Source organism: Vulpes vulpes, chromosome 12 (genome assembly GCF_048418805.1).
Source record: "Vulpes vulpes isolate BD-2025 chromosome 12, VulVul3, whole genome shotgun sequence".
In the NCBI taxonomy this organism is placed as follows: domain Eukaryota; kingdom Metazoa; phylum Chordata; class Mammalia; order Carnivora; family Canidae; genus Vulpes; species Vulpes vulpes.
Window position 1 is genome coordinate 112599947 of NC_132791.1, and position 13276 is coordinate 112613222.

General features: G+C 42.3%; 1 protein-coding gene across 2 annotated transcripts in view; it reads right to left on the reverse strand.

Annotated features, from left to right (window-relative positions):
- Positions 1-365: 365 nt before the first annotated feature.
- Positions 366-13276, reverse strand: part of JHY (junctional cadherin complex regulator) — a 58783-nt gene continuing 45872 nt past the window's right edge. For both annotated transcript variants that reach the window (XM_072729507.1, XM_025999030.2), the window contains exons 6-9: positions 11681-11975; positions 4765-4845; positions 3822-3950; positions 366-937 (exon numbers count right to left, since the gene is read on the reverse strand). In XM_072729507.1, the coding sequence (XP_072585608.1) occupies positions 740-937; positions 3822-3950; positions 4765-4845; positions 11681-11975 (703 nt within the window). In that variant the 3' untranslated portion in view covers positions 366-739. The remainder of the gene's footprint in view (positions 938-3821; positions 3951-4764; positions 4846-11680; positions 11976-13276) is intronic.

The window sequence follows — 13276 nt, forward strand, 5'->3', positions numbered from 1 at the left end:
GATGCCTGGCATATTTACATACTTGGAGCAAGTAGCTTGAGAAGGTATATCACTCAGAGTTTCCTGAGTGGATGTTTCTGGACTTGTTGGATTTCTAATTTATGTCTCGATGCTCTGTTAGAACAACATTGGGGTGTGTTCTACTTCAATAGGCAAAGCTAAATATGATTTCATGTTTTCAATTTTATATATAAACCCTTTGCTAAATTTAGAGATTTTACTTTTTAAGTTTTCAGATTTTAGAACTATTTTGAAAACAGTATCTCCAAATGTACTAGCAGTTAGTCCAGGTTACATTCAATTAATTTGAAACTGAAGTGTTTATACTTTTTTCTTTCCTTATCATGAAGGTATGAGAGAAGAAGTTAGATAAAATTTTTTTTTTTTTTTTTTTTTTTTTTTTTTTTTTTGCTGGGTCTCTTCAAAGTTTTCATTATGCAAGGAAGGGTAGAGATTTTTTAAGAAATTAAAAGATCCAGTGTGAAACTAAAAGACTTTATTCCCTAGTTCTTATTCGGCCCCAAATTCTGATTTGAAAATAATAATAAAAAAATCTTCCTAGAAAGTAAAATACAGCCCTGTAATGTGATAAGGTCCCCATATTTTAATTTCTGTACAAAGCAAATGTGAACTGCAGCGAGAGGACAGAGTGTCATCCCTCTCTAGGTAGAGAGGTTTGTTGGAGTTTTTTCTCTACGTTCAGTCCCTGGGCATTTTTGGTCTCTGACAAATGTGTTGTCTATACAATGTGAAGGACTTTGAAAGCAGCCACAGCCTGTTTTTCTCTTTCGTGTCTGCTCTGCAGTATTTCAAGCAGTGAGATTTCAGGCAGAGTGTCTTCTTTTCGAGCATAGGTGGGATTTTTCTTTTCCTTTGATGCTGGATCCGTCAGACTTGGAGGTTTGGGTTTGGGGATGGTCTTAGCGTACTCCAAAGCCTAAAAGCATAAAGATAAAATTTTATTTGAAGTGGGAAGTGAGTCCTGGATTCCTTAAATGAAATAAAATCTTTGGAAGTGTTTATTGGTAATATGAGTGGACACTATGGCTACCATTAGGTATAAGATGCAGATGGGAATGAAGAATGGATGGGAAATGAAAGTCATGCAATATAACACACAATTTGAACAAAGTAAGTTAACCACACAGCAGTATGCTAAGGAAAAGAGCTCAAAAATGAAACAGAGTTGTGCCTTTGGGTGTTTTCTTTATAAAATGGAGTTTTAAAAATAAATATTTTATTTATTTATTCATGAGAGAGACACTCAGAGACACAGGCAGAGAGAGAAAGCAGGCTCCTTGCAGGGAACCCGATGTGGGACTCGATCCCGACCCCAGGATCACGACCTGAACCAAAGGCATACACTCAACCACTGAGCCATCCAGGTGCCCCTATAAGATGAAGTTTTATTCAAGTGTTTGAAAATCAATTTCTCACATGGGGGCTCTATTTAGTTTCTGGCAGTCTTATTAAAACCAAACTTCTATTAAGGAGATATTCACAGACCATTCCAATCAAAGTGGACTTGCTACAGCTTGAGACCAAAGACATCACTGTAGTTGATATAAAATTGAGATTCCATTATTACATCAACTCTTTTTGTTCCCAGGCTCTTGGAACTCTAGCAACCATTTATTAGAGGTTGTAAATTATCCTTTTCTTTAGAAGATCTATAGAAATCTGGAGACTAGAAAAAGCAGTCTTTTTTTTTTCTGTGATGTCAGTTCCAGAAGACACTACAACAGAAATGAGATCACTAAATATGATTTCTAAATCTGTCTTTATATCCATTTTATATTTTAAGAAGTTTCTTGATAGCTGAGATGGGACTAGTTCAGGTGCTGGAAGGGGTAAAAAAGTCCAAATTTCTCAGTGTGTGTAGGTGACTTCTGTAGGAATTTGTAATTACAGACTTGTCTTCAATCTCTTCATGGAAAAAATAATGGATTGGAGAAAAAAGAAAAAGTAGCACCATGGAAACTCAATCAAGTGGCCTGAGGTCTTCAAGGTCTGAGGAAGAATGGCAATAAATAGAAAATATGATGGTCTGTGAGAGAGAACATGAAGTACAAATTCCTAAAAGCACCAAAGGGTCACTTGTCCCTCATGCAAAGGGTCCCATGTTCTTATTGGGACTGAGACAGACTGCTCTACAAGGCTTGGTGTCTCTGCCAAATGTACTTCATTCACGTCCTGACTTATAGTTGGATAACCTCTGAGTGGGAGAACATTCTGTATTTTATGAAATCATTTTTTTGTGGCTACAGGAACCTATATATTATAGTCCCTTGGGAATAATATAAGGGCATGAACTTGAAAGAAACAATGAAGGATTTTTCTTTGACATACGTACCCATCAATGACAAGGAGACACTGATTCCTTAAAATTTAATGGTAGAGAAGGAAATGAATAGGACTTATCAGGATTGCTAGTTTCCTATAAGAAATCACCTTACTATTCAATTGAAAAAAATTATTTTTAAAGTTTTATTTGAGAGAGAGAGAGACAGACAGAACATGAGCAGGGGGGAGGGGCAGAGGGAGAAGCAGACTCCCCACTGAGCAGGGAGCCTGATGTGGGGCTTGATCCCAGGACCTTGAGATCATGACCTGAGCCAAAGGCAGATGCTTAACTGACTGAGCCACCTAGGTGCCCCTAATTTGACACACCTGTTATGTTGGTTTCAGGTGTACAACCTAGTGATTCAACTTCTCTGTGTTATACTCGGCTCACCGCAAGTACAGCTACCATTGTCACCATACAATGCTATTACAGTATCATTGCCTGTATTCCCTGTGCTGTACCTTTCGTCCCCATGATTTACCATTCCCTAACTGGAAGCCTGTATTTCCCTCTCCCCTTCCACACATTTTGCCCATTACCCCACTACCTCCCCTCCAGCCACCATCAATTTGTTCTCTGTATTTATAGGTTGGATTCTGCTGCTTGTTTTGTTCATTTGGTTTTCAGATTCCACATAGGAGTGAAATTGTATGGTATTTGTCTTTCTTAGTCTGGCTTGTTTCACTTAGTGTAATATCCTCTAGGTCCATCCATGTTGTTACAAATGGCACCATCTTATCCTTTTTTTTTTTTAAAAGGCTGTGTAAAATGCCTGTGTGTGTGTATGTGTACGTACACACACTACATCTTATCCATTCATCTGTAGATGGACACTTGGGTTGCTTCTGTATCTTGACTATTGTGAATACTGCAATAAATACGTGTGCATATATCTTTTGAAAACATTGTTTTTGTATTCTCTGGGTAAATAATCAGTAGTGGGATTATTGGATTGTATGGTGGTTCTATTTTTAATTTATTGAGGAACCTCCATACTGTTTTCCATGGTGGCTGCACCAATTTAAATTCCTACCAGTGGTGCATGAGGGTTCCTGCCTCCTTCTCCACATCCCCACCAATGCTCGTTATTTCTTGTCTTGATTCTAGCCCTCTGATCAAGTGTAAGGTGATCTCCTTGTGGTTTTGATTTGCATTTCCCTGATGATGAGTGACGTCGACTATCTTTTCCTGACTGCTAGCCTTACTATGTCCATTTTTATGTGTTACAAACTTGAAACACTGTGAAGAAAACATGTGGAGGGCTAAAGACCATGATGAACTTCAGGCTGAGCTTACAGCATCATATGTGTACATGTTATTTGCATATCAATATCTGTGAATGATGGGTAGCTGCAGGAACGGCAGTAGCTAGGGCATCCCCTGGGTTAAAAAAAATTGGGGAATTTGTTCAGCGGTAACAGAGGTTTCCTTCTCATTCTAATTGAAAAGCTAACTTCCTTGGGTGGGGATTTCTTACCTTCTGCCGAGGGACGGTAGATTTACTTTCAGTTTTTGCTGTTTGTGGTTTTGACAGAATGGATAGGGTCTTCATGTTATACTCCTTAACTTGTTTCGCATATTCCTTTTTTTGGGTTAATTTCTGCATCTGTTCAGAGAAACCAAGTTACAACAGTGCACAGGTCCTGTGAGATCTCTGTTCTCTCTTTAAAAGCAAGACTCGTTGGAGCGAGCTGGGCCTATTGTATCAGCAGCAGCAGAGGGGAAATGGGATTTACGGTGTGTAAGGCAACAGCAGCGAGATGGTTAAGTTAATGTTTCTCCAAGAAACAGTCTCTCTCTGAGGGGGGGCATCACTGCCATAGCACCACCCAGTGTTCCCTTAACAGGGTCTAAATCACATTCAGCTCCTTCTTTGTTGCATTTACCCAATTTATTTTCATTTTGGCTTCCAACTTTGAACTATACTCTCTTTTTATGCCTTGAGTGCAACTGTAGTTAAAACACATTAAGTGAAGATCTTCTTTCACTAGAGGAAAAGAAATAAAGTGGATGCACTTTTCATGGGTTGGGAAACTCTTATCCTAAGTGTCTTCTCTGTAGTCACTCTTGAAAATTACCAAGATCACTCTATTGGGAAAGGCCAACGACCGTATAACACACACATCTCTTTTCATGTGCACATGGCCCTCTTCTCTGCACAGGCCTTCAAAACTAACTAAAAGATGGATACATAAAACAACATTGGCTAGGTTATTTTATCTTATGGGAAAAGGAGTATCTGGGTCTCTATTACCAATGCTATTTCAGAAGGGTCTCTATTCAGAGGGAGACATTTGGATTAGGACTTGGTTCTGGTGTGTGTGAGTTGGAGGGTGGGCTGGGGGACATGTTTACAGTTCTGCTAAAACACAGGTGGGCAAATCCAAGCCTACAAAATGCTGTATGTACATCACACTCACTTTGTCTCTGATGGACTCAAGGTCAGGTCCAAGGCCTCCAAGCTTCATGTCTCTTTTCTGATAACCTTTCAGCTTAGAGCTCTACAAATACAAAGAGACAGTTTCTTTTAAGGAATTGCGTGTCCCTCCCCCCACCATGCTGTTATAGCCGCATAAGGGAAGAATGGAAGCCTGTGTGGCCCGTTGGGAGAGTGGGTGCTTTTCCTGACAATTCTTCTGCTCTAATGGTAGTTATTGATAATAACTTCTTGGGTAATTTGCAGCTGGTCAGCTAACATGTTTTGTCTTTTCCAACTTCTGCAACAACAACAACAAATTGGAATTCTGAAAATTATAAATAAAAATTTCCAAGTGAATAAAGAGCTGTTTCATTATTAACATTTTAAATGACACATATGTTACCACTTCACTGTTGCCGTTATTATTGTCTGGTCTTGTATATAGTTCACTAAACCAAATGACTTCCCTGGAAGAGGGAATTGAAATCAGGTAAGCATTGCTTCAAAATTAGAGTGCCCTGTCTAATGATGTTGTAACATTCAAAAGATCATAATTTTTAAGGGTTGAGAGTCTAGGCAAGATCTACTGAGAAACTCCTTTCATTCAATGTGATTTTGGATATTTTGAAGTTTACGTAAGACAACATATTAGTGTGGAATATTGAAAGGGACAGAGTAACATAATGAGGCAATTTCGTTTTTAGATTATGACACTTGAGCACGATAACAGGCAGGAGAAACACTAATGCTTTCCTGACTGTAGGAGAGATTAAGATACCCCATCCCCCAAACTGCTGCTTTCAATGTTAAAACTGACTTGCTACTTGGGGAAGACACTCTTATGGGGATACCAAATCCTATGAGTTTGTGAATTCATTTGGTTTCCCTCTTTGGGAAGGGTAGGAAGCACGACCCCAAAGAGCTAGTGTGGATGACAGTGATTCTATTTGGACAAATCCAAGTGGGTGCTTAGAACACAGAAAAAGAACAGCCATCCTAACTGCACATGGTACTACCTGTCTATGTGCTAATGAGAAAGCTCAGTATTTTTCTAAGTTTTGAAAGCTCCTATAAATTATGTCAAGTCCTAAGATATGCAGTTTATCTAATGAGCTTTTAAGACAATTTGGCAGATAGTCCAGAGACTTAAAAAGATTCTCATCCTATTGGATATAGTTACTACATATAACACCCAGATCTTAAAAGTGAACTTAATGAACACGGTATCAGAGTTACAAGGATGTGTTCTGGTTCCACTGGCCTACTGGCTGACTGCTCGTAGCTCATCCCAGTAGTTTCTCCTTTGCCATTCTCCACCATAGAGGGTTGGAGCCGGGTACTCCTTTCCCAGATCCTCAGCACTGAGCTCTGGCCCGTGAGGCATAAATGAAAGTTGGATAGGGTGGAGTGTGTATTGTCGCTTTTACTCAGGCTGGGGCAGCCCTCCCCTTTCCTTTTCCTGGCCTTGAATGGGGACATGATAGCTGGAGCTACAGCAGCAATCTTGTGTCAAGAAAGGAATGAGAGAACCGTACAAATATTGGTTCTGATGTTTCAAGCTGTGGATCACCGGTGCTAGTTCCTGTCTACTTGTGGAGTAGCTGTATGTGAGAAGAATGAGCTATGGTTGGGCACCTGGGCGGCTCAGTTGGTTAAGCATCTACCTTTTGCTCAGGTCATGATCCCCGGGTTCTGGGATCGAGCCCCTTTTCAGACTCCCTGCTCAGTGTGGAGCCTGCTTCTCCCTTTCCCTCTGCTCCTCACCCCTGTTCACTCTCTCTCTCTTGCCCTCTCTCTCTCAAATAAGTAAAATCTTTTCCTAAAAAAGATTTTATTTATTGCTGAGAGACACAGAGAGGCAGAGACACAGGCAGAGAGAAAAGCAGGATCCATGCAGGGAGCCTGATGTGGGACTCGATCCTGGGACCCCAGGATCACACCCTGAGCTGAAGGCAGACGCTCAACTACTGAGCCACCCAGGCGTCCCTCAAATAAGTAAAATCTTTAAAAAAAAAATTACTAGAGGGAGCAAGCATGAGCAGGGGTAGGGGAAAGGGCAGAGGCAGAGGGAGAAGCAGACTCCCCACTGAGCAAGGAGCTTGATTGAGCAAGGACTCGATCCCAGGACCTGATATCATGACCTGAACCAATGGCAGAGGCTTAATCACTTGAGCCACCCAGGCGCCCCTCAAGTAAATAAAATCTTCAAAAACATGGGTTCATTTTTTTTAAGTTGCTGTGAATAGTATTCTGTGACTTGTAGCTGAAAGCAGCATTTCTAACGTTTCAATGCTTCAGAGAGCCAGAATCCTGTTTCAGCCACATTTCTATGCTGCAAGGATTGAGTTCTGTAAATAGAATTTCCCTGATCAGAATGTTCAAAACTTTAAAGTCTTTCAGTATATCTACTGCTAAAAGATGAGAGAAGATCCTTTTTCTTAAAATTTAAATTCAATTTGCCAACGTCAACCCAGTGCTCATCCCACCAAGTGCCCTCCTCAGTGCCCGTCACCCAATTACTCCATCAAGATCTTTTTTTTTAAAGTTGGACTAAAATCATTAAAAAATATTAAAGTGTAGAGGAAAAAAATACTGTTTATTAAAGACTTGTCAAAATCCTAAGTCTCCTTTAAGAAAACAATCACCTGGCAAAACCACTCCAGCGGCTTCTATGCCCTTGGTATCTATCTGTTCATACTTTCATAAAATTGTCGAGTGCTACAAATTAGTTTCCCCCCCCCCCCGACTAAGTATTTTAGCGTTATGCTGTATTTCCCTGTCAATATTTTTGAAAAATGTGACTTTTATTTGTAACATTTTAAATGTTGAACATTTAAGATGTCCCAGGGACGAGTGTTGTTTGTGAGCTACTCTGATGATTGCTCTGAGATCCCTTCATAGAAGCAGAATTATTGAGACAAAAATCACAAAAACACTGAAGGTCATCAGTGAACACTTGCATTAGCAATGCCTAAGAATGCCCTTTCTGTCCAAACCTTGATTACACCAGGTATGATCACATTTAAAAAAAAAATCTCCACTAATTGTTAATAGGTGAGCAAACTCGGATTTTCTTCTACTTGACGACTGCAAATTTGTTCCTTGTCTTGGGCGTGCCGTCTGTACTGCTGTTTTTGCAATCACTGAGTTGCTCTCTATTTGCCAGAACAAACCAAGAATGAGAAGGGAGAGGACCTCGCTCAGATCCAGGTCATAAATCCAATTTGTCCTAAACTGATGAGAAATGATCAGTGTCCAGAAATCACATACTTAGCGTGAAGCAGCTTAACTTTAATCATTGCACAGACACAAAAGATACCGTGTGAAGCACAAATAATTGCTCCCTGCCCCCTGTTGTCCCAGTTTCTACCATCACCTCGAATAACCAGAATAAAGGTCTTGGCTATCTTAGGAAGACAGCAAAGGGACTCGCATCACATAGTGAGTGATACACAGTAAACACTGGGGCCTAAGAAGGGGACGAGTTGAGTATCCAAATGCTACTAACTCCTTTCCAGGGTGAGCTGCTTCTAGCAAACAGACCTCTTCTCAAGGCAGAGAGAGCATGGCTCCTAACGGAGTTTGTTCTGGGTGACTGGCAATGAAAAATCCTGGATTTACTTGAGTTTGCCACAAGTAATCTTGATTGGCTCTCAGTGCTGTAATTTCGTTTGATCTCTTTCCACCAGAAGTCTTTTTAACAGCTTTACTGAAACAGAATTCACATACCGCAAAATTCACCCATTTGAAGTTGTACGATTCACTGGGTTTTAGTATGTTCATCAAGTTGTGCAAACATCTGCACAGTCTGATTTTAGAACATTTTCTTCACCCTGAAAAGAAACCCCTGTACCCATTAGCAGCCACTCCTCCGCCCCCCTCTACCTCCAGCCCTAGGCAACCACTAATCTACTTTCTGCCTCTTCAAAAGGCTTTTATAGCAAAATAATCCTCAGAATTTACTTTGATTTAGCTTTCCTTGGCTGTTACAAGACTAAAAGGTCACAGTAGCATGCCCTCTCTCCCCTGAAAATTAAATCAACAATGATAGTCCTGTTAGGTCCCCAAGCACAGAGGGAAAATATAGTCCTGTTCTCAGCAAACCCCTGATGGAGCGCACTGCTGGTCCTTGCAGGAGACCTGCACAAACTGCCCTTCACCATCCCTGGGCCCGGGCTGATGATTTGGAAGACCAGACCCACCCCCCTGAACTGGTGTTCAAGGTTGATGGTCCCTTCAGCAGAGGATGGCACCAGACTTTCCTGATGGCACGTTTCTGCCGGTAATTAATCCCACCTCTCAAGCTAGAGGAGTGGATTTAACTGTGAACTTGGGGCAAAGTGTGCCTGAATTGAAAATGGCCTTGATTGGCCCTGCGAGGACCTGTTTTCTTTCTTTCCTTCCTTCCTTTCCTCCTCTCTTTCTCTTTGTCTCTCTCCCTTTCTTTCTGTCTCTCTTTTTCTTAAATATTTATTTATTTGACACAAAGAGAAAGCCCAAGCAGGAGGAGCAGCAGGCTCCCCACTGAGAAGGGAGCTTGGACCCCAGGCTGCATCCCACGATCCTGGGATCATGACCTGAGCCAAACGCAGACGTTCAACCAATTGAGCCACCCAGGCGCCCCGACGACTTGTTTCAACTCTGAAATGCTGTACCCTGCTGTGGGGGACACGGCAGGGCCTTCGTCCAGAACATTCCTCAGATGTATGAGTGTGAGAGTGACTCAGAAGCAGCGCAAAAAACAATGCCTCAGATACTGGGGAACAGCGAGTGAAGGAAATTTGCTCTGTGGTTGCTAAATTTAATCCAAATAAACCTCTTCTTAGGAGCCGTCAAGCAGCAATACCCAGACTGTCTGTGACAACAGACACATGAGTTAATTACTGTGGCTCAGCTGTCCGACAACTCCTGAAGCAGTTGTTCTGGGGGGGGGTGTGCAATACTTTTATGCGGTTGGTCACCCCTTAATGCTGCATCAGTCCCTTGCTGCCTGACGTCTGGATTTAACAGCGTGGACAATGCTCTGTGTTCATAAATCAGTCCCATCAGAGCTGCCAGGAGAAGGGGAACGGAGCTTGGGCCTGTTAGCTTTACAAATCCTCAAATTTTTAATGCGATTCAAGTCGATTCCCTTGGAAACCACAAGATTTGCTGTGACTAGCAAATGGGCATGACCTGGATAATGATTCCCCCTGTCTGGGGCCCTGGCTACCTGCTGTTCTATACAAATAGCTCGGCTCTAAATCATTTTAGCTTCTGGAATAGCTCAAGGGACAAAGAGCACTTCTGTGTGTTTGTCAGATGTAGGGTGAAGGTGTTGGACCGAGCAAATGGATGCTGGTGGGTTGTAACATTCCTGGAAGTAAGCAGGGAGGGAGAGATATTCTGAGTTGGAAAGGGGCTTTGGGTAGCAGTGACTGGAAGTTCTTTTTTTTCCCCCTTCCCCGTCCCTACCCTCTCATGCTCTTAGACTTCCGGCGATGCCCTGTCACTGGGGTTCCTTTCTCCACCTCTTCTCTGTGAGACGTGAATTACATTACTAAGAGAGGAAGGAAAAGGAAGCTAACATTTGATGATCTCCTCTTCTCTAGGGACTAAGCTTTTTTTTTTTTTTTTTGCCTGAAATACTCTTGTTTTTTTCTTATTAACTCTTGATCATCTAAAACTCAGCTCAGAATTATCCCTTGAAGCTCTGCTTGGCCCACCCCCAGATTGGGATGTCAACCCAAGCTCCTCTGTGCAACCCACACATACCTCTTTTTTTTTTTTTCTTAACTGCAATGTTATACCAAAGCCATTTTCATGTGTGTCTATGTGAGGAAGGGTCATGGCTCATCCTCCTTACATCCTGGCACCTACCGCATTTCCTACTAGGAAGTCAACACCTATGTTGAATTGAACTAAGGTTGATTCCCTAAAATGACCTTATAGTGGATGTCCCTCTGGGCTGGGACACTGGATCTTCCACTTGCTGGGACTGCTGTGTGCTCTGGCTCTCCATAGGTTCCCTTCCTAAGAACTGTCCTCAGCCAGATGGAACCTCTGTGCCCAAAGTTCCAAGCCTTGGGGTTGAGGGGTAAGGGGGAGAAGCAGTAGCCAATGGCTGGTCCATGTGATGGAGCAAAAGCCTGGGCCCTTTACCTTCAAAGACCCTCCCAAAGTCCAAGCCCTCGTGGGCTTCTTAGAGGCTCCTGTTGCACCTGCATCATTGCACACTGTCCCTCAGCCAGCCCTGCCCCCTCACTCCTCAGCCTCCTGCCCCAGGGGCCTCCATTTCAGAGTCTATTCCTGGGGAACCCAGATCACCACAGGCCCATTGCTTCTGACCAGCTCTTTCCCAGTTGCCCTGTAAAACAGAATGCATTTTCCATTTTTCCCCCCTTATCATTTGACAGAAGCAAACGACCTTTCCTGAGGGTTTTTTGTTTGTTTGTTTGTTTGTTTGTTTGTTTTTGCTTGTAACAGTAGAGAAATGCACAGGACCTTAAAAAAAAAAAAAAGACTCCTTTCATGTGCCTTCATTTCTGCCTGGAAAGATTCCACCGTGCATCCTTGCTCAGCCCTACTTTGTCTCCTCGGATAGGAGAATGTGCTGAGAGACTCAGCCTTGACTAGGGGCTGAGGCAGGATGTGAGGAGCATTTCTGAGGGTGTGGTGTTTAACCTGGGCCCAAAGGAGGACTCTGCTTCTCTGCTAAAGTAGACTCTTCCCTGAGATGAAGCACGAATGAGGGACCTTTCAGGCAGCAGCCGGGGATCAAGTCAGAAGTGACTGAGGACTTGGGGCAGCCCAGTGTGGCAGCGGCTCAGTAATGACCATCCCTCCATCCCTATTCTAGATCTGATGTAGGGAAATGAAACCCAAGGGCCATCTATATTACCGAATGAAAAGGTTATTTGGTAAAATGCTTGCATTACCTTGATGTGGCTGCTTCTCCTGTGCTTTCTTCCTTTTTCCAGTTGAAGCAGATAGCCTTCGGAATTGCTGCGGCTAATTTTCACTGTGTGTCTTTGGCTTCTCTCTGAACTGAGTTGGGATTCACTTTCTACCCTTGACAATATAGGTGGAAATGTGATGCCGGATGAGGCCCCTTCACTGGGCTGCACCTCGGTCAGCTGTATTAAGGCTTGCTGGTGCTGCTCCATTATCTGATTGAGCTGTGAATCTGGAGAAGCTCTAACAGGTTGGCTGTCCAAGGAAGAATGGAATTTCCTGAATGGGAAACACCCCCCACCCACACACAAATCTGTTAATGGAAACTGGATACATAAGACTTTTACCATAAAAGTCTTTATGAATTTGACGTATTCATCACTCTCCAGATCAAATTAAATCTTAAAATAATGACCTGTAGTTTAATCTTTTTTAAAAAACTTATTTGAGAAAGAGTGAGAGAACATGAGCAGGAGAAGCAGAGGAGAGAGAATCCGAAGCAGACTGTGCTGAGTGTGGAGCTCAATCTCATGACCCTGAGATCCCCCACCCTGAGCAGAAACCAAGAGTGAGACACTTACTTGACTGCAACACCCAGGCACATCTAGCTTAATCTTTTCATAAATATATTAATTTCTTAAAAGCCTCCTAGTTTTTCTTTAGGATAGTCTAACTCTTATTTAGAACTTCCATTTAATACATTCAGAAAAAAAAAAAAAAACCCTTTGAAAAGTCAAAGATCTTCCCACCATAAAATTCCTGGAAATGCTGGATTAAATTTAAACATCCTTTTAAATACACAGGTGAATTTTTTTGGGTAAGATTTTATTTACTTGAGAGAGAGAGAGAGTGTGTGTGAGAGAGCACAAGTGAGCACGAGCAGGGGGAAAGAGGTAGAGGGAGGGGGGAGAAGCAGACTTCCCACTGAGCAGGGAGCCTAACTTGAGGACCCCCGGATCATGATCTGAGCCAAAGGCAGATGCTTAACCCACTGAGCCACCCAGGCACCCACATAGGTGAATTTATAAGAGAGGCAGGGAATCTTTGAGACCAAAACCAAAAAAGGAACTAAAGAAAAAACAGATTTTGAATAAGCTGAAGCTATGGCTTTCTTTGTGGGAGTTTTGGGTCTATAGACTTGAGTTCTAACACTTTGGTGCAGGGGTATGTGAAATCTTGGCCCCATGTGGGGCAGGGAATCCACTGAGATGCCTGTATAAGCGCCTTGAAGAAGCTACATCCTCAGAAGCTGGATTAGTGAAAACCTCAGTCGCCATCCTTGAGAATCAACAAAGCGAATCTATCTGTCTTGGTCTAGGTTCTCAGTTGGAAAAAAAATTCCTTGCGAATTTCCACCCGACAGTGTTTGAAGTTCATATTTACCCATGTAATCCTGGATTCCAACACCAAAAAAAAGTAACATAAGAAGGATCCCGGAGGAGGGCTACCTCTGCATATCTGGCAGAAGCAAATATACAAGTTCTCTGGAGGGATACGTTCCTTCTCAAGCCTGCTAGGTGTCTACAGACAAGATGGCTAAACATACATTCACAATCCAAAATCTTAGAATGTATGAGGAA